The 22147-nt window shown below is 42.3% G+C and overlaps 1 protein-coding gene across 1 annotated transcript in view; it reads right to left on the reverse strand.

Annotated features, from left to right (window-relative positions):
• DSCAM (DS cell adhesion molecule) overlaps positions 1–22147 on the reverse strand; it is a 799693-nt gene that overhangs the window by 30627 nt on the left and 746919 nt on the right. The window contains exons 27-29 of the mRNA XM_030806202.1: positions 20603–20779; positions 8598–8628; positions 1460–1575 (exon numbers count right to left, since the gene is read on the reverse strand). Of these exons, the coding sequence (XP_030662062.1) occupies positions 1460–1575; positions 8598–8628; positions 20603–20779 (324 nt within the window). The remainder of the gene's footprint in view (positions 1–1459; positions 1576–8597; positions 8629–20602; positions 20780–22147) is intronic.

Raw genomic sequence — 22147 nt, forward strand, 5'->3', positions numbered from 1 at the left:
TTTAGGGCAGGTAGTGCCACCTCACATACATGGTTTAACTGAAGTGTTTCACTGAAGTTAGCTGATCAAGAGCCACTTTGGCCCTTGACCAATCTTTCTTTAAGTGCTGCTATGCCTGGACCAAATGTGACTTCAGCCAGAAGAACCCAGGCCTTAGAATTTAGGAGCCATTAGGTCAAGATGTCTCCAGTGGTGGGTGGGGCAGCAGAAGGGCGAGGGTTGATGGAGGAGGTGTTCTGCCCACCTGGCCTCTTACCACTGCCTTCCCTGCAGGAGGCAGCTGGGCTATGTGCTGACAGTCAGGCAGTTTATCCAGACCACAAGAAAGGGTTGCCCTGGGACTGACGCCAGCAAACACCTTCCAAAACAAACACAGCCAGGTTTGAAAAGAGGCAGCCTCGGAGCCTGCCTCAGGGTGTTTCCATGGGCACCCAAAAGCTTGGATAACTTCTGGTTGAGGGTTTTTTGGAAGCAGCCTGTTGGTGTGGAAGCAGGTGGCCTGCTGCTGTGCTAGCTGTCACTGGAGACAGAGAGCATGGTGGTGAGTGTGGCCAGGTGGGGAACCTGGTTCTGCGCCTGTCTCCGTGACCTTGGAAAGCTACATAGACCCTCTACATCTTGGTTACAAAAGCAAGACGTTTTTCATATGTTGGTTGAAAGGCTGAATTAAGTAATGCACATGAAGTGCTTATAAAAACTATGTGACATTTACAGAATTCTCAAAACATGTTAGCTATTCTTCTCATTATTATTGGAAAGGAAATATAAGGTATTTCACTCTGGAATAAATAGAATAATCGAGACAGGCAGTGTGGGGTAATGGACTTCAGGTGGAAAGCGGCTGGGAAGGGTGAACAAGCCAGAAAACCTCCAGGTGGCTGTTCTGAAACCCTAAAACTAGGGCCCTGGTGTTTTTCCCAAAGTGCTGCTGGGGAAAGAGCTGCAGGATGTTTCTGGGGCACTGGTGTGGGGGAAGATACCCTGTACAAAGACATGTGTTTGTTTAAGTGTTAAGTACAGTTTAAAAGTTTTCTTTAATGAAGACTTGCATTATCAGAGTTGATGAGGGGGGCACAGAGTGGATTTTCAACCTGGGGCTTTAGAGTGCAGGCTTTCTGGATTGATGTGTATTCGATTGCAGATGTTTATTCCTTGGAGTGGCATCCGTAGCCTCCTCTGGAAAGATCCCAAATGGATCAGAGCTGGGGGATTTCTGTCCCAAATGCCTGGAAATGACTGGCATTATTGGCATATATGGTGGTATATATAAGTCAAATTTTCTGCACATTTGCTGGTACTTATTCTTCTTCACAAGAACAATTCTCTACCTTCTAGCTTTTGTACTCATGTAGCCTTCAACACACTCTCCTGTCTAATATTTCCCACACCCTGGTGTTTGGATTGAGAAGGCATGGCTGTGGCAGCCACTTTGTGTAAAGTGGCAAATAGGGCACCTTACCGATGGTCTCCATCGTGTCTCTCTCTTCAATCAAAAGCTGAGCCCTGGGTATGTCGATGTGCATTCGCAGGGTCTGCTGTTGCTTGCTTAACGTATCTGAAGTCCGGGTATTCTTACTGGGAATAAAATGGGGTAATGCATTAACAAATCCAGTTCAGTGTTAACATTCTACCAGCATGCACCTGTATACCAACTTAGTTTATTGTCTAAATATACAAATACCTTGTGGGGAGGGGAACAGAAAAAGTACATACTATGAAAATGTTTCCTTCATTCAAATGTTATTTATTAATATTAAATTTCAGCTGGTTGGGGAGTTTCAGAAAATACAAATTGTCAATAGAGATTGGCTCTACATCTATCAATAGAATCTTTAGAAAGATCTCATTTCTTGTGTAAATGCTAAATGAAACAAATGAAAAGCAATTAAAAATCAACAGCATTTTCATTTGTCAGATGTGAGATATTCCAGTGGTGGTGAGGAATAAGGCACCAGATATTCCAAAGATGGTGAGGGAAAAAGCACATGCACCAGCTGTTTGTCAGACGGGAGTTTTACTAATGGACTTGTATTTATCTCTGGTGTCATTTTATTTTTGCTCTAGAAGCAAATCACAAACCTTGTTAGCTTCCCTGACATTAGTTTTCCTAACTGATAGTACATTTTAGAATAGAAAAAAGCAATTACTATCATAATTTAATCTCAAAATTTGTGTACCAGAAAATTACTCTTAGAGTGAGCTGTTCTCTAAAAGTAAATGAAAATAAGTAGTAAAACTGCATGGTAGAATCGTATTCAGTTATAGCCTGCAGTTAAAAAAGAATCTCCACGTTGCAAAAAAATCTAAAAAAGTCAATAAAGACCTTAATTAGCAATCCACATTAGAAGGGTGGTTGTTCAGTCTTTACAGAATAATAAGACTTTACTAGATGTTCAAATAGTATTTACTGAAGCATCCTCTAAGAAGCAGCAGTCACTTGGATAATCCAATCAATGGCATAATCTATGGCATCCATCAATCCAGCTCAATTGTTGTTAACACTGGTTTTGAGAAAGATTTCTGGAGCCTAGTTAACTCAGTGATGGTTTACCTCTGTGTTACTTTTAATGGAGACCAAAATAGGAATACTCAATGCTACATTTTAAATGTTTTCCCCTCTAACCGAGCCATTCACCCCAAGTCCCAGGGCTCTGCCTCCACTGATCCTTCCTTGTTAATGAGGACTCATCCACTCTTAAACCAAGTGGTGGACAGAACTTTAATTATCCCAAAGTGAAGGTCACTCAAGTACCCCCTTAGATGTTAGCCTGATGAGATCCACGTATACTCCTCATTTGAGTGAAAGCAAATTATCCCATGAAAAAGACAACTTCTGAAAGGTGCAACATTCCTACTTAGGACTTGATCTTGAACCAGATTTCTTGCTCTGCAGATGAGGAACTGGGTTATGTACCTACATCATGCTAATTATGCAGAGCCCAAATTCAAACGTTTTGTCCTGATTTTTCACATGATCTCTATGCTCTTTCAAATTACTGACTTAACTAACTTGTCATTTATTGATTTTTTTTAAAAAGAGAATAATGACAAAATTCAAATAATCAAATAAAATGAAAAGCATTTTGGTTACTTGGGGCGCTGCATTTACAGCATGCTTAGACAAGCTATATTTCCACAAAAACATATGGGAAACTACTCCTCTGTGAATATCCCAAAGATCTGTTTAGAAACCTCACTAGGGACTTGAGCTTGTCCTTGCACCAAAAATAGAAGTGTGAGCTAGTGCCTTCTGCTCTTCATGAATAGTTATGAGGCAGTCAGCGGCTGCTCTATTAAATAGCGATGAACACCAAGTGCAGGCTATACTTAAACAACAATAAGGGGTCTGCTACCAGACTGCCACAGGAAGCAGGCTAAATAATGGCTGTGAACCACTGCGACTGGCTGGCACCAAGATTTAGAACATGATTCAACTCTGCGAACCAGGATGACCAAGGCTGGAGGTAAATTCTTCCTCCTCAGAAGACTATAAGAAAATGGCCCGACAAGCCTTGAGATTCAGAAGCTAATTGTTTTTAGAGACAGTGTCTTGCTCTGTCGCCCAGGCTGGAGTGCAGTGGTGCAATCACAGTTCACTGCAGTCTTTTTTTTTTTGAGACGGAGTCTTGCTCTGTTGCCCAGGCTGGAGTGCAGTGGCGTGATCTCAGCTCACTGCAAGCTCCGCCTCCCAGGTTCACACCATTCTCCTTCCTCAGCCTCCCGAGTAGCTGGGACTACAGGTGCCCACCACCACGTCTGGCTGTTTTGTATTTTTAGTAGAGACCGGGTTTCACCCTGTTAGCCAGGATGGTCTCGATCTCCTGACCTCGTGATCCACCCGCCTCAGCCTCCCAAAGTGCTGGGATTACAGGTGTGAGCCACTGCGCCCAGCTGGACTCACAGTTCTTCTTTCTCTTTGCACTTGGCTGTTCCCGTTGTTTAGAACACACTTCCCCTGCTACCCCCAAAACCCGCATAGCTGGCTCCCTCATTGCAAGGCTCGACTCAGATGCCATCTTTCCAGTGGAGCCAGGCTGGCCCTGCGATGGGGATGTCTCATGTGTCCTCTCCCCATTCTGTTTAATTTTGTCTCCTTGGCACTTATTACTCTCTAGCATACACTTAGTTGATTTATCTTATCCATTATCTGCCTCTCACTGGAAAATATGCTCCACTGGGGTTTTCTTCACCTGTTCTGTTTCCTGTGTCTCCCTAGAACTTAGAACAGTATATGGCCAAAGTAGGTGCTCAGCAAATATCTGTGAAGTAAATCCTCACATTGATTTATTTTGAGGGCACAATGTGTGCTGAGTGAGATGTCCCCAAGACTTTGTTTTGAGGCAATAATATCCTTCTCATTCTAAAAGGTCATTGGATTCCAACTAAGTTATTTCATTACTTAATATTTGCTGTCATTTTTGACAATCTATTGTTACATTTACATTTATCACTCTGTGTTCTGTGAACCTCAAAAATGATAACAATTGGTCATTAGAATGGCAGCAAACCTTAAAAAAGTGATTTGAACAAACCTCATTTGCAACCTGGAAAAAGAGTCCAAATGTTTTCATTGTGGAAGCAAAAATTGCATCTTTTTTGCATGGCATAGGATCATGCTAAACGTATTAGTTATTATTGAGCTATAATCTTCAACCATCCATTTACTTGCCATCCGGTTGTTTGATTAAAATGAGAAGAAGAGGAGAGCAGAGAGGGTTTCACAGGGCAGAGAATTTCCCAGCTTAGCCAATCAATTATTTGCAGCCACTGCCACTCTTCAAAGTCTTAATAAATAGTCCGTCATCCTCTCAAACATGACACAGAACATTCCTTAAATGTACAATGACTATGGGACTGTTAGGAGCATAGCTCATTATAACACTACGGTAGAGATTTTTTATTATGTGTACAAAAATATGAACATCAAAAAAGCTAAACTACTTTGACCATTCTCATTCCATCTGAACCTTTTTCTGCTTACACCCAACTCACTCACTAATACTGACTCCTGGACCTTAAACAAACATTATATATGTTAGCTCTCTACAGTATACAGTTATCTCTTTAGAGCAAGCACCTCTTAGAAGGCTGTTTTTTAAAAATAAAAATCTTACACAAAAATACAAAAGGACAGTCTTTCTGTCTGGGTGTGAGGGATGCAGTCTCTCTTCTCTGGGGGGATGTGCATGGGTGGAACAGGTGGATATCTAGGAGCGTGAAGCCCAGCAATGGGTGATGCTGCCATGCCAGGGATCCCTGGGGACCTAGACTGAGTGGGCATGTTCTGCTGTCCAATCTGCCTTCCTGGCCTGGCCCTCAGCTAATCTCCCTGAAATACGCAGATACTTCTTGGTAGAAAATGGTTGAAAAATAAATGTTACATCCATCTAGAACACAGAATGTGGAGTGATAAAGCTAGAAACAATGTTGAATTTTTTATTTTATTTTTATTTTTTAGGTAAGGAAAACAAAGTGGTAAAATGACCTGCTAAGATCTAAAAACCAGCTTCTGGCCACCTGGGGCCTAGAACATAGACTTGTGGTTCGTATTCTCACTGTACCAGGCTGCCAGTTCCTTTGACTTCCAGAGAAAACAGCAGCACAGACCAGGGGTAGCTGTTCAGTATCTTTCTCTCTGCCAATGGACATGATTTGTCTGGACCCCCTGGGCCATGTCCAAATATGGCTGATCCTAAATTGACCAGTTAGGTAATGAGGTTTTTGTTTACTTGGCCCATTCACCTGCCAAACTTAGATTGAACCAACCTTTCATGGGTAAAAGCTTTGCTTTTACTTCTAAATTAATCCCATACAAATCCACCTATTTGAGGAGCTTGAAAATTCTCTTCCTTTTCAATCACTTTGACCATTTGAAGGAAAACCACGGTAACTATCATAAGTGGTTGTGATTACTGGTTTTACTGTTCCTAATTCATGCTGGTAACTGGCAATAGGAAGACCATAATTAATTCCTCCTCTTATCAACAGATGGTCTTGCAACCACAGCAACTGCCCTATTCATAGAGAATGCTTGCTAATGTCTTTCTCAGAGGCTAGGGAGAAGGAGTAGGAATGTACTCTAGAATATCAGGAGAAGTGAAAAAGCAAATCATCCTAATTGAACAAATGTTGAACATGTCAGAAAATATAGCCTGCAGTTTCACAGCCTCTGGACAAAGCCATGATTTACAGTTTGGGAGTAGATAGGGGAGGGGGCCAGGGTAGGTTGTGCAGAGCACAGTTGAGGGGAGGAGAAGCTCTCTGGGGGGCTGCAGGAGCCCTGCTCAGTGTACGGACTGGTGAACCAGGCCAGGGGTGGGGTAGGGGTGGGGGCTGCTGTGGTGAGCAAAAGTCACGCCATTCTAAAGGGGCACTGTGCCTACCTCCAGGCACCATTATCACCTCAGCAGTGCTAGTATGGCCAGGGCATTTTCAAGAGAAATCAGAAAGCCAAATTTTATGTGAAATCTCCTCATTTTAAATGTCATTATTAACTAATTCATATTTTTAAAGTCTGCCTTTGACAATTTCTTTTATTAGGTAGATCAGTTATTACAAGTCAAGTGACTCTGACTTCTTTGTTTTGCATATGTTTTATCAGATCTGCTCAACACAAGTGCATGTGTGTTTGGATGTGTTCCCTGTGACCCATAAATGTCACACAAACAAAGAGCATGGGCTGAAGGCATCTCATGCAATTTCTGTAATCTTCTCCTGGAAATGTGATGAAGTACCCCTTAAGGAAGGAGATACTGTACAGGGAATTTGCATCTTTGCTTTTCCTCTGAGCTCCAGATTTCTGCTACCAGTTGTCTATCTCACACTTCCTCTGGATGCCTTAAAAACTTCCTCTAGATGCCTTAAAAATAATCCCAAATTCAACATGACCCAAATAGGTCTTTTCATTCCCATCAATACCTCCTCCCAACCTACCTTCCAAAAAAATCAAAAGTCCATAGCCTGCCTCTATCTTCCTAATCTTGGCAGATGGCACCAACAGATGAGATCATCAGATCAGTCACAACAAATGTATTTTAGAGTTATCCTTCCACGGTGGCTCATGCCTGTAATCCCAGCACTTTGGGAGGCCGAGGCGGGCGAATTGCCTGAGGTCAGGAGTTCGAGACCAGCCTGGCCAACACGGTGAAACCCTGTCTCTACTAAAAATACAAAAATCAGCCAGGCATGGTGGCAGGCGCCTGTAATCCCGGCTCCTCAGGAGGCTCAGGCAGGAGAATCGCTTGAACCCGTGAGGTGGAGGTTGCAGTGAGCCAAGACCACACCATTGCACTCCAGCCTGGGCGACAAGAGCAAAACTCTGTCTCAGAAAGGAAAAGACTTATCCTTCATATCATTGTTTTACCTATGATTCACATTGTTTTAAAATACAGTATGGACAAACGAAATGTCTATAGGATGTAATCTGTGTGCCAATGGCATTCTACTACTGCCTTCGGTCTTCAAAGATACTAGTGATATGGAACATGGGAAGTTTTTAAATTACAAAAAAGTACTAATTTTATATGTATAGATGGAGGAGGAAGTCACAGCCAAATGTGTTGGTGATGGGAGTGGGAAGAGGTCCTAGATCCACCCTCTTTCTCTCCCACGTAAATCATCCTAAACTGGCAATGTTGAGTTCACCATCGGAGTCCTTGACATTTTCCCTACTCATTTCCTAGACTCTGATTTTCCTTTTTCACTTTTCATGTAATCATTGCAATATGAAAGGCCTAAAATGCAAATATCAGGGTGAGGTAACACGTCAGGCAATTAATCCATATGTGTAAATGCTTCATATCAGAGTGTTCCAGTATTTACAGAGTAAAAAGGTTGGACAGCACAAGAAAACTGAACATTTGAAGAGGGGGACTGGGTGGAAAATAGAGTTTGGGGACGTGAAAGCAACACACTTGTCACAGCTTTGCCGATCACAAGCCTGTGGACGTGTGAAAGGAAAGCTGTGAAGGATGCATTTCTGTCTTCCACGTTGTGAACATTCTCGTACTTATTCAATAACCACTCTTCATTCATCCCCTCCACAGTTATGAATGGGGCAACTACTGTGCTGGCTACTCCTAACACGAGGATGAACTATGAAGGGTGTGACTTCCAGAATAGACAGTGAACAGACAGAGGTAAGAGGAGCTGATGGGTGCCCTGGTGGAGGGTGCTGATAGAGACCCAGAGCCTTTGAAGAGCATGGGGCACAGCACATTCCTTTTGTGCTTTTCTTTTAACTTGGATGATTCTGTTAGAAAGAAGGCTTGACCTCACCAGTAGTAAATTTAGATGAAGGCAAAACTAAAGCTACTTCCTCTTTATGTGCCTCTGTTCCCAGGCTAATGGGAAGCCTTCTATTGGTTGTGTCCAGCCAACAAGACAACTACCTATGGCATGTCTACAAATACATCATTTTCATCTACACCTTCAGCTATGCATTACATGGATATTTTGGAATGTATAGGAAATTACATTCTTTTCTAAAAAGAAAAGACATTATCAATTTCAGACTGCCATTATTAAAAAAGAAATCAAGGCAAGTTGGAAATTGTTCTTTCAAACATGATATCTGGGGTGCTAGGTCTTGTTCTTACCTCATGAGCATTTCAGCTAAACTCTTTGCATCTGGGGAAAGAAAGTTAACATTAGTACATGGTAAATAACTCATTAACATTCACTTAGGCATTTACGACAAATACTCTACAGTCAGATCACAACAGTCATTTTGAAACACAGTCATATACCCGGATCGCTATTAATGACCTAGAGTTTCATGGAGTCCTTATTTCTTCTAAATGGGACTTTTAAAATGTATTTTATTTTAATTACAAAAAGATCAACATAACTATCCTATGATTATAACATTCTCAGACATCTACTCTATGTTTTATTCCAACCTACAGTCACTTCTAGGAAATCCAATTTTATTTTCAGTAGTCAGAAAATTAACATTTTGAGGGTATGTCATCTACGTTGAACAAACCCATGCTTTTTGTTATCAAAATATCAGAAGTAAGTGGCATTATTATAGAGCTCTGAGTTCCTCGGGTTGACCAAAGAATTGTATAAATGAAATATAAATGTTCCTGGAAACTTAGATGTTTATTTCGAATTCAGAAATTAAAAAAAACTTTATTTTTTTTTTTCTCTGAGCACATTGTTTACCAAGACCAGGTTACCACTCCTGACAGAAGGAATCCTGACTAAAAGTGTAGGGAAAAAAAAAATCCCTTTTTTTGGTGGTGTTATTTTGAAATTCCCGTTTCCCTTAAAATATAATTTATTCTTTTTACACATTTGGTCCTGGCAAAAATGAATGTTTCCTTACTTAGAGCACAAAAACCTTCTTTTTGTTTTTATTTCATTGCTCTCTAAAAAGTCTTGATGCTAAGTATAGTGTTCAATGAACAGAACTTTCTGGAAATGGACTCAGCTGACGGTGCAACCAGCTCTGCAGTGAAAGAATACGTATGTGGGACCATTTCCATCTCATGCCTTTGGGGGCTGACAATTATACATAGTCAGTTTCTGCACAGTGGGTGGCGTGCTATTTCTGAAAGATGTGGATAGTCACAGAATGACCACGTAGAGGCTGTCCTTGCCATGAGCCAAGCTTAGTTCGTTAAGTCGGCCAGTCCCAATGGTAACCCCAAGATGGGGCCTGATTTTGTGCACAGATGGGTTCAGCCTGGGAAATGAAACAGGGCCCATCTACTCCACCCACACAGCAAAGAAAAGGAAGCAAAATAGCATTGGATTTTCCAGTTCATGTCTTTATATCACAGTAAATATAATGAATTTCCTCTTTCCCTGAACGATTTAACACTTACAAAGTATATATATATATATGCTTATATATACTTCACGTGTGTGTATATATATACATATACATGCACACACACACACACACATATATATATATATATATATATATATATATATATATATATACATACATATAACGCTAGAAGCTTGGACTTAATTAGCTCCACGGAACTACCAAGCAGTGGCTGGTACAATACTCTTAAAAAGGGGGAAACAAATTCAAGGAGTAAACATCCCACTTCAGTTCACACTTGGAAGAGTTCTCAGCCTCAATTGTCTTCCTTCTGCCCACCACAATAATTTCTCCTTTTCCTATTCTCGGTCAGTCATCACAGCTCTCTCCTATGAGCTGTTCATGGCAATGTACTGAGAAATTGCAGAGTCCAGCAGGGAGAAAAGTGCTCCCCGCAATGACTGCTCTTGGCTGCCACGTGCAGGCATCCTCCCCACGGCTAAGGTCTTTCACAGGTCTAGACGCCCAAAGCCGTTTGGGTCAACCCTTCCCTACACCTAACACCCCACCTTAAAGGAGCATGGGATGTGGGGAGCTTTGACATGAACAGGCAGTGTGCTCCACGCAGAGAATTCACGTGCATCGGAATTATGAGCCCATTTGAGAAGTAAAGACTAGGTCAATTTGACTGGACAGAGAAGTTGCCAGGATGGTGGTCTGGTCTGGTGCATAGTCTAGACATTAAAGAGCTAAGGAGATGTGACTTTGTATTACTGACCTGAAAGCTTCTACCTGGGCCAAGGGGAGAGAGGAAAAAGGAGGGCAGAGGCGGGTGGTGGATGGGTGTGGGTGCTGTGAACTAGCATCCACCAGGCAAGCCAGAATGCTCTGAATGTGGAGGTGGGGGCCTGGGACTTGTTGAAAGCTTCTTAGTCCTTAGTCCAAGTGAGAGGCTCTGGGCATTACAGAAGAGAGCCGGGGTTACGTGGGTAACATTATAATGTGAAGATAGAGGAAATGTGTAAGAATCAGAGTCCTACCAGGTGTACAGTGGGACAAGGAGGAGTTGCAGGGAGTCCAGGAAAAGGGCAAGATTTGGGATATGCAGAGCTGGATGTAGTAACGTGAGTGACAGGAATGGTCTAGAACAACATGGAAGCAGCAATTTAGCAATTTGGGGAGAGACTTGTCTAGTTTCAATATCGGGGGACATTAGGTGAGGCTGTTCAGAGGCAAATTTGGAATCAAATTTGGAAAGATGCTGGGGCTGAGATGAGGGTCTGGGTGTTTTTCATATCCCCATAGTGAGAGTGCAAAAAGAAGATGGCAAAATCTCATCTGGGACACACTTTTGTTGAGGGTGAGAAGAGAGTCTGAGACAAGCCAAGAAAAAAATTTAAAGTCCCAGAATCACAGAATCTTAAGAGCAATACAGACTTTTCAGATGGCCACCTGATGAATGTTGGAATCCCTTTCACAAATGTCTTACACAGACATACACATATTCTCTGTCTGCATGAATCCAGAGTTGGGGTCGGTGCTCCTGCTGCACACCTAGCATCCTTCCTCTCCTCCCAGTATTCTCCTGCCTTCCAGGTCTGCAGGTCTCTCCCAGCCAGCATGTCCCCAGGGGAAGCTTTGTTTTTTCTCTTCTCAGTCCTAATCTCACGTATTAGTCAGCATCCTTACTGCTGGTGTGCCCAACACTGATACCCACACTGCAGGAAGGGTGAAGACCTGGAATCCATCTTACTGAGTGATATCTGTGCTTTGAAACCTTCAAAGGGACCTCACTGCAACAGCCCTCATTAGCACAGAGAACCACCTTCCATGCTGGTCCAAGCCGTCATCCGGCTCCGCTGCCGCTCACTTGTAACCTCCAACCTCTCTCTGAGTTTCCTGCACTTGCCACTTTCGGCAAAGAGCCCAAGACTTTGCTAGTGCAAAACCCTCCATTGTCCCCACCACCCCATGCAGACGCAACTTGCTCCGTGTACTCTCCCATGCCCAGCAGGCAGGGTTGAAGCTTCGGTTCCCTCTGCTTCCCTGGACCTCTGCCTTATATCTCAGACAGACAGCCCTTCCCAGCTCATACTGTGCCCACCTGTTTTTGGGTTGTCTTTCTCTTGGCCCCTTTGGGCACAGTCCTGTCCCTGATCCATAGTGAAGTTACACAAAGATTTCCTGAGGACACATTTAATTGTGAGAGACATCTTCCTTTTCTTGTGCAGAAATTCCTTGATGTAATTTTAACCTGAAGTCATTTGCAAGCTGTTCAGATATTTCTATGTAGTTGCATTTCCCCTGCTTGGCCTCAGCTTTCTCTTTTCTGGGTTACATTCTCTAATTTTCTCAGCCACTCCTAATACGGAATGATTTCTAGGTAATTAATTCCCTACTTGGGACTCTCTTCTTTGAAAGGCTTGTGACTTTTTTTATTTCTTTATTAAATGGGGCTGAGAAAGACGCTGGTAATTCTTGATCTTCTAGCACACTAGGGAGAGCGCAATGCTCATTATACGTGTTGCAAATGAATTTTTTTTTACAACTTCTATAGAAGACTTCACAATTATTCCCATTAAACTATATCTTCTTGGTTCAAGCCTTTCAAAATCTCTTAAAATGTGGACTCGTCACCTCTAATAAATACATTAGCTTCCCCACCAGGATGTATGTGGCCTCCAAGATTGGATCAGCCTGCCCATGCTTTCAGCTACATCCTGGTGTACCCTTATTAATCAGCCCTGTCAAAATGCAAATGGAGTTTGTCTGGGCCCCTGGTGGTCCCTTCCATTCCCTGATTGCTCACAAAACATCCCTTCTATAACCTCAACTAACTTATTTCAATCTATAATGTCCAGAATTAATCTATTGTTGTTGAAAATGGGTCCAGGGTATAGATGCTCTTTGACTTATGATTACCTCCTGATGAACCCATCATCAATTGAAAATATAATTAAGTCAAAAATGCATTGAATATGCCTGACCTACCAAACATCAGGGCTTAGCCTAGCCTATTTTCAACGTGCTCAGAACACTTACCCTAGCCTACAGTTGGGCAAAACTAACACAGAGCTTATTTTATAATAAGGTGTTGAGTATTTCATGTAAAAGTACTGGATCACATATCACTAACCCAGACAAAGATCAAAATTCAAAATACAGTTTCTATTGAATGCATATCATTTTTACACCATTGTAAAGTCAAAAACTCCTAAGTTGAACCATAGTAAGTCAGGGACCATATGCCTAATCATTTTCTAACGCCTCTAATTTGCATTTGATTGTTCAAAGGTTATCCAGAAAGATCTTGGGGTTATGTCTGGAAAAATTTTGTTCAGAACCCTAAAATGTTATCCTTCAGAATCATGGGACTGGAACCCCACGACAGCTTCCCTAATTTTTTTAGTGGTGGAGATCTTTCCCTTCAGTGAAACAGCACAGCATTTATTGTGTCTGCATTAGGCTGCTTACGCTTTGGAACATGTGTAATAGTTCTTTGTAAACATTGTCTGCAAAAAGGAACATCTCCACCTCCACATAATGGCTAATACAGAGTATGTTTTGAAAAAAAATAAATCATTTTAAACTGTCAGGGTGCTGATTATTTTCATAAGCATCCCGAGTTTCTCCCTTCCCCTCCCTCCCTCCCTTCCTTCTTTTTATAATTCCTGGTCCACATCTTCTGATTCAAATAGCATTTCTCCTGGTACATATCAAGCAAAGCAGATGCTGAGCAGCTCTCCTGTCTACCTGCCATCTGTTAATATGAGAACATTGTTCACGGCCTTGTTCTTCTTGCCCAAACACAGCTAAACAGCCCTTGCATTGCCTGTCACATTTTTTTCCCACACATTTCAGATCAATCTGAGATTCAGACTTTGCGACATCTTTTCTAAAGCCCCTTGCTACTCCCACACTTCCATCCTTGGCTCTGGGCTCCTCCCTTATCTATTGGGCTGGGAAATGATGGAGAAATGATACCAGGATAATCTAGTGATATTAAAATGTGGAAGGAAGGAATTTCAAAAGACAACAGTTGCTAACACTCTGAATGCTGCAAAGAGGGCTAGAAAATGATGGCTGAAAGGAGAATTTGGAGATCAGAGAATAACTGGTCATCTGTCTTCAGAACAGTTACATTTGGGTGGTGAGTGGAAGGGGACTGTGAGAATTTGGGAGTAATTGACAGGTAGTGTAGCTGAGGACAGAATACTCTCAAGTATTCAGTGGAGAAAAGAATCAGAGAGGCAGTAGAATGAAGATATGCAAGCTAGAAGGAATATGTATATGCGCCTCTCTCTATATATAATGTATACATATTTAAAATATAATTAGGGGAAGGCTGAAGGGTAGTGAATATCGAGATACAAAATCAGTAGACCAAGTATTTTTGATGGGCAAACATAAAATTATGTAGTAGCTATTGGTACTGTGTTAATACATCTTCTAATTCCAGGTATAATTGATAAACCTTTAGAGCTTACTTAATATTGATGAGACAACCTGTTTCTTACTTGAATATTCAAAATCCTGTAGAAGTTTCATGGCAAGAGGAGTGGGGTAGGGAGAGTGATCTGAACTCCCTTCTAGCTCTGCCTGGACTCATAGGTGATTCTGGATAATTCGATAGCTGGCCTTCAGTTTTCATGTCAGAAAATGGGTATGATGGCTGGATGCGGTGGCTCACGCCTGTAATCCCAGCGCTTTGGGAGGCTGAGGCAGGCAGAGGAGGCTGAGGCAGGCAGATCACCTGAGGTCGGGATTTCGAGACTAGCCTGACTGACTTGGAGAAACCATGTCTCTACTAAAAATACAAAATTAGCCAGGCATGGTGATGCATGCCCACAATGCCAGCTACTTGGGAGGCTGAGGCTGAGGCAGGAGAATCGCTTGAACCCGGGAGGCGGAGGTTGTGGTGAGCTGAGATCATACCGTTGCACTCCGGCCTGGGCAAAAAGAGCCAAACTCTGTCTCAGAAAAAAAAAAAAAAAAAAGAAAGAAAATTGGGGCATCATAACGGGCAGTTCATACTCAACCGTTTTGCATGGCTATTGAGAGACAAAGGCAGGATGGTGAATAGTGAAGTACTATGGAGAAGAATGAGGAACGAAACAATGGGAAGCATTAGTAGCCTGTGGATTAGTACATGGTTAGATCGAGTTTTGGGAAATGGCACCTCCGGCTGGATGAGGAGGCTCCCAGCTTGGTCTTGCCCAGTTCCTGTGTTCTGTTTGTGGACCATGGCTTGCATCCTGGGGTTGTGCCTGGCATGAAGATGCACATCAGCAAGGCAGAGCATGACACACAGCATGGAGTGGGAGAGTGCCCACCACGGTCCCAGGCACTGCAGCTGGGCAAAGCTTGAGAGGCTGAACTGCCTCACATTTTGTACACCAAAATGATTCTTTAAAAAAGAGAAATCTTGTTTATAGCCAAATGGCTATGTTTTCATATCTGAAGTTCCAGTTATGTAAAATGGAAGACGCTTAGGTTAATACTTCTACTGGACAGTAACTTGCAGATATCCACAAAAAAACATTTTGAGGGTGGCAGATTTTGACCTTATATTACCATCCATCAAAAGCTTTTATTTGCAGCCTCTCCCTCAACAGTCCCTGCCTTTCTGTGGAACTGAAATAGTCTCATAAAGTAGCTATTTTTGCAAGGGCTATAAACCTGAATTTATGTTTTTGTAAGATCCCAAATAGGACTTCCAATCATCACAATGCTCAGATGAAAGCTAATTTGAAAACTGGCAGACATATATTAAAAAAAGAAGGCCATATATACTGGTAATCTGAAAAAACTGCATGTGCAGACACAGACAAAATAGGACACCCAGGCAAGGCAGAGCTCCAGGGCCTGGCTGAGACCCACAATCCCCTCCTGACTACCCACTCCCTGGCTCCCCTCCACTGGTAGCCCTCGACTCCCCCTCACCCCCATGCTCTTTTGCTTCCTGCTGTCAGATGCAGAGAGCCTTTCCTACTCAGTTTGCCATAACAAGTTTGATGTTTTAAGAGAATAATTTCATTAAGAAACCATGACAGAAAGGAAGAGGGAGAGAGAGAAAAAAGGAGAGAGAAGGGGAAAGGAAAGAAGGGAGGTAGGGAAGGAGAGAAAAGGAAGGAAGGAAGGAAAAGAAAAAAAAGAAAAGAGAAAGAAAGAGAAGGAAAGCAAGCAAGCAAGCAAGAAAACACAAAGCACAGAACTAAAGAGTTTCAGGGTACAGGCTTCTAATGCCATCTTAGCCACACCTGGTAATGAAAGCTCTAGGGTGCATGTGTGCTACTAATGCATTAACAATGTGGGCTTCCCACATTTAGGGTGGCTTTATGCATTAGTGCTGGGGCATCTATTAAAACTTTGAGTCTATCTCAAGTCTGAGTGTCACTGGGCTCCGGGATGCACATTCCTGCTTTAGATTAGTAAAGTTCAAGTTACCTTTTGGTTTTCCAAATGAGGGGAGCTTTGGGCTCATTTGCAGAGCAGATAAATGTCCTGTTAGTACTCAGAAAATAACAATGATTTCTCATAACCTACCCCTTAATCTGCCTGCATAGCACCATGAACCCAGATCCTCTCTGGGAACAGTCTCTTCCGGAATTGATCAGTTTTGTAACAATCCATTTCAAAGCATGTTTAAGGAACAGTCTCTTCCGGAATTGATCAGTTTTGTAACAATCCATTTCAAAGCATGTTTAAAATAATAAACACATTTCCATTCAAGAGAAGCAAGACACTTTGCCACAAAAGCATGGTCAAATGTGACATCACTCACTGATTTTTATCTTTAGCTTATTTGAAGTCCCGCAGGTTGACCCACGCTAACTGGTGCCGACAGAAGCTTGTGCCTTCTTGCGTAAATGCATACCAAAGGAGGAGGCTTTCAGAAGTATTGGAGTTGATTACTTGACACGGGATCACATTTTATAAGGTTGGGGCTGCTGGGATCTCAGGCCCAACCAGTGACTCACTCTATAACCTTGCGCTTCAAAGGATCTAGAAGTTCAAGAAAAACCAGGGCACCATTAAAAGCAAAATGCGGCTCCTGAACTCCTGGATAAGGTTATAGATTTAAAAAAAAATGTGGGCACTTGCAGGCAATTTAGAGTTTAGGAGGTCGCCATGCTCTAAAATTAGTAAAGTACTCAGGAAGAGAGAATATAGGTTGACTACACTGCTAGAGTCCCATTTTCTTTCTTTCTAAAATTTTACATAAAATAACATTATATTATGTTCATCTAACTAGGTTACTTGTCTATACAGTAAAACATACTCAGCTTATAAACATTTTTGTTGTTTCTAGCAATTGAAAAATGTGATCAATTTCAACCATATAAAATTGATCTCACCTAATCCCTCTAAAAACATCCACTGGGGATCCCTATAATATTTTTCTATAATTTAAATCTCCTTATTTCCATTTTTGATCCTGATAGATGGTTGCTCACGCAACGCTGACATGTTACTAGAAATGTTGTCCTTAATTTTGACAATCAAAATATTCTGTCTGTACGGTCTGTAAATATATTTGAACTTATTCTCCCAGAGGCACAGTCTGTACCTTATGTAGGTTCACTTGTTACTGGGTGATTTGACTATTGCACTCTGGATATTTCATAGATAGGCACCTATTCCTTTAAACTCTGCAGCTGCAATTTCCCTCCATGAGTGAGTTGAAAATACTTTGTATCATTAATGAACATTTCAGGGCCCTGCAGGGCTAAGAAACAAAGGTCTTTCTGGGGCAAGGCCTGACCTTTCATCCATTCCCCTTGACGACCCTCACCTCTGGCGCTATCCTTTTATGGCAGTGCTTTGCACAGTTACGGAGATGAGTCTGCCCCTTGCAAGCCTTGACCCACTGCCACTGCAATGTCACCTTTATAGTTCTCAGAGTCTTAGAAATCTCTTCTCTCTCTAGGACCTGGCTAAACTCTTGTGATCAAATAGGAATGGTCAACCAGCAAATGTTACCACTAGTTTAAAAAAAGGTTCCATCTTGCACCTGGTAGATAATCTACAGTGGTTTGTCGAATTGAATTTATTGCAGTGTGTCTACATTAAAACTTGCCATTCAGAAGTCGTGTGAAATTGGGTAACCAATCCTTGGCATCCTGATTGCCCTCCTGTCAGATTCTTCTTTTTTTTTTTTGAGACGGAGTCTCGCTCTGTCACCCATGCTGGAGTGCAATGGCGCCATCTCAGCTCACTGCAAGCTCTGCCTCCCAGGTTCAAGCGATTCTCCTGCCTCAGCCTCCCGAGTAGTTGGGACTACAGGTGCCCACCACCACGCCTGGCTAATTTTTTTTGTATTTTTAGTAGAGACAGGGTTTCACCGTGTTAGCCAGGATGGTCTCAATCTCCTGACCTCGTGATCTGCCCACCTCGGCCTCCCAAAGTGCTGGGATTACAGGCGTGAGCCACCACGCCCAGCCTCTTCTGTCAGATTCTTGATTTGAGAGAACCCTTTATTAGCCATGTACAAAATGCCAAACTGCAGATACCTTTGTGCCGCGGCAAGCTACTTTTCTGAAAGCCTTTGCTCCTCAACATCTCTTAGGAATACTCCCTCTTTCCCCCAGCACTTACTTTCTTCCTACTGAAACCTTTGTGTTGGATTTACCTTTTCCCCAGAACATAGAAATCAAAACTATTTCTGGGGAATGAAAGGCCATGTTCTCTGAGGTGACACACTGCTGTCTTTACCAAACCCAACTGCAAAACAATAGTGTCTGGAAGCAGAGAGGCCAACAATTAAAATGCCAGCCCCAGGATGTTTTCTGGAGATAGCCCTTGTACAGCAATAATTAAATTACAAGGAACTACTAAGAATACAAATACAGGGTGCATGGGTCATCATTTCCACCCAAAGGCCTCACTCAGTAAGAGTCCACAGCACCTTTAACTGGAGGTGCTCTCAGCGACAGGAAATGCACAGCTGGGGTGCTCAAGTTTGAAGGTGAGTAGGAAAAATAAAATAATAGCTGAGAAGGATGGAGAGCAACAGGAGTCAGGGAAAAGAAGAAAAGGTGAATTTGGCAGAGGGTGTAGACCGATGAGAAGGATAGCCTAGACGCTTAACTCTTGTGATTAAATCAAAATCATTAATAAGAACTATTTACTATTGGTTTTTAGAAACGTCATACAGACAATGCATAGCCTTCTAAATGCAAGTAGTGAGACATAGTTGTCTAATGGTAACAAGGACAGACACCCTTGGTATCTCATAACAATTCTCCTAAAGTCCAGGCCACTGTGAACAAGGGTTATGAAAACATACTTTTTGTATTTTAGTGATGAACGCTCATGAACTGAATAGAATTCAACACGGTCCACGTTATATGGAACTTCTGACCATAATGGGCTGTGTTATATGCTTGTAGTTCTATTTTACTTAGCACTGAAGTAGCCTCCCTTTTCCTCTCCACTTGGGATTAATCCATCCTTCTTTTTCACTGACGCAGGCTTTCTTTGGAGCCCTATTTCTGTATTCATAACATGTTTTGTCTTTTACTGGTAGCTGCTTATGGGCCTACCTCCTACCTTAAACCTAGAGTTCAGAAAGCTTTCTTTTCATCTTTGTATATTAAGCACCTAGCATTCACTCAAGTAATGTCTGCAAAATTAAAAGATAATTGCTTCGCACGATTGCGAAAGAACATTTCAAGGAGACTGATGGTTGACCTGAATTATTGGGCTGCAGGAGATTTACATGGACAGATTCTTAATTGTACAGATGAAGTACAATGTACTTCAGAATTGTAATTTGTTGGCAGAGCAAAAGCAAGTTGATAGTAAAATGTACCAGAATTCCGTAAAAAGGGGTGCTTTGGAGAAGTGAAGACAGATGAAAATATTACCGTGTTCTCTGCTCTAAGTGGATTATGGTCAAATTAAGTATTTACAGAAGAGGTCAATGTTTTCTAAATATATCGGTAAAGTTTGGGATATGTTTTGAGGAGAGAGTGCTTCCAGATTTGTACTTTGAAACATACATAGGATGCTGCATAGCAGTATCCCACACTGCCCTGATATTAAAATGAAAATACCTTGTAATACACCTTACCGAAAAAGTGGCTTGGTTAAATACCTTCACTGGTAAAGGGCAAAGGACCTGGGAATACTTCTGCACAGTTTCATATTTGAAATAACTCCTTGTCCTCACATTGCAGAGCAAGGGCAAGTAAGGGCTCTTGGCCAGAAGCTGAGAACAGCCTCATCACAGAACGACACGGGGCTGGACATTATAATCATGGTGTCTGTTCACAATGGAGCTCATCTGGCCTGGCTTCTCTAGCCTCATTATTTTTTTGCTTCATTAGAGTGAAACTCTTACACCGGGCTTCAGCTCCCATTTCTAATTTGGGACGGCATGTGTCCTCAGCCTTACAATGCTTCACCAGTATCCCAAGCCCTCAATTCCCACTTCCAGTCAGTCAAATAATTCTCATTCCCGGAGCAAATCTGATAGCTCTTTTCATAGAAAGCCATAATTGGTGGCTTTGCTGGACCCACTGAAAATTTAAGAGACTAGAGGTAAAAAATTAATTTTCCTTGCCTACCAACAGCTAGGATTTAGGGGACAGGTTGGCTTTCACCTGATTTCTGACTGAGATAGGAACATTCTTATTGCTCTTCCCTGAGGCTCTGCAGTCTCGCTGAAGGAATATCAGAGAACCAGGCAGTGGAGGGACCTGGGTTAAAGAGGGAAGAGTCACTCCCTTTTGAGGTTTGTTCTCCAGCTGGCATCTCTCCCGGTGGCTGCAGAGCAGCAGGGGACACACGGGGGTGGACAGCCGCGCCTGGACCTACCTCGCAGCCTCTTCAGCCTCTGCTCCCGCCGCCTCCTCCGTACAACCAGCAGGAGCACGAACAGCAGCAAGACCCCCACCAGGATACAGGAGATGGTCACCAGCATCTTGAGCCCCTCATTGGTCGTCAGCCCTTCTTCGTTTTGGACAACTGACTTAATGAGTGGAGGAATTGTACCTGAAAGCAGGGCCACGGTGTTAGATGGCTATTAATGAAGACGGCATGGCGGAGCTTTTAGGGATGACAGGTTATAAAAATCGCGCTGTGTGATCCGAGGGTGTCGGAGGTGATGAGAAATGAAAAGAACTCTGTCTCTAGGCCCTGGCTAACTTTTTTTCTTATTTATTTCCCTCCCTCTGCCTGAACTTCTGACTTATTCTATAGCGCACGTTTGAAAAGGACTTCATTTTGCAATGCACTACTGTGTGCAGGCACTTGAAAGCATGAGGCCCAGGCTCGGTGCTGACAAGAGCCACATGCATCTACCCAGAATTAAGTGTTCCCTTGACTGTCACCCGCAGTACAATTGATAGAGACTATTCGAAAACAATGCACATCAAAGAATGAACAAAAGGTTGGGCAAATGGACAGAAGCGCGTGTGCAGGGAGAGGGTCCTAGATACACTGGCATAAAGAAACTCAAATCCCTCGTGATTAGGTAATTTGCTGGCTTTTATCGCAGGTGTAAGACCAAATCTACTTCAACAGCTGCCATTTGAGGGTACAAGAGCTACAGACAACTTTTCAAAGGGGACCCAGCGAGGTTTCTAAAGGAGCCTACTTTTGATCAGGCATTGTTAAATAGTGCTACAAAATCCAGATTATTTCGAGTAATAAGGAACCACTGAAGGAAAATGAACTCTGAGCTATCTTAAGCTGCCTTCTATCCAGATGCTCAGTACAATGGGTGCAGAGATCTAAACACAGGCATCCACTTTTTATGGGGTGTATATTTTGCTACTCTCCATTATATAAGATGCTCCACCCCACTGCATTTTCCATGTACAACAAGGGCCAGAAAGTCAGCACTTCAGGAAAAGAGAATGCAAAAATAATATAATTTCTCCCTGAGCAAAACGGTCTTTATCCCGCATTTAGTAAGCAGAGCAGGGCTAATGGAATCCTTGTTCCTCTGTGATCTCCGCTAAAGCCAAGAAGGGTGTTCTTCCAACTTTAAAGTGTTTTTGTGGAAACCCAAGTCTCTCAGGAAAGAGGCACTTATAGGATGCCCATGAGGATGGGTCTGCAAAACCAAGACAACACTAGGACAAGCAGAAACATTTGGCTAAGGAAATGGCAGGAGAAAGAGTGAGATCAATAAATGGAGGACTCTGAAACCTGAGTGGTATGCATGTAGGCTGTCAATCTTGGTTTTCTCAAGATAAAAAAGTTCTTCAGGCAGATGTGACAATAGAGATATTAAAGCTATCTATTCATGAGATTGGTCCAAAGAAATCTGTAATCTCTTTCAAGGAAAATATAAATATGCAGTCATATTTCTTAGTGTAATAAAGTCATTTCATATTTCCAAAACGTAAAGGTAGC

This window comes from Nomascus leucogenys, chromosome 25, assembly GCF_006542625.1.
Source record: "Nomascus leucogenys isolate Asia chromosome 25, Asia_NLE_v1, whole genome shotgun sequence".
Taxonomy (NCBI): Eukaryota; Metazoa; Chordata; class Mammalia; order Primates; family Hylobatidae; genus Nomascus; species Nomascus leucogenys.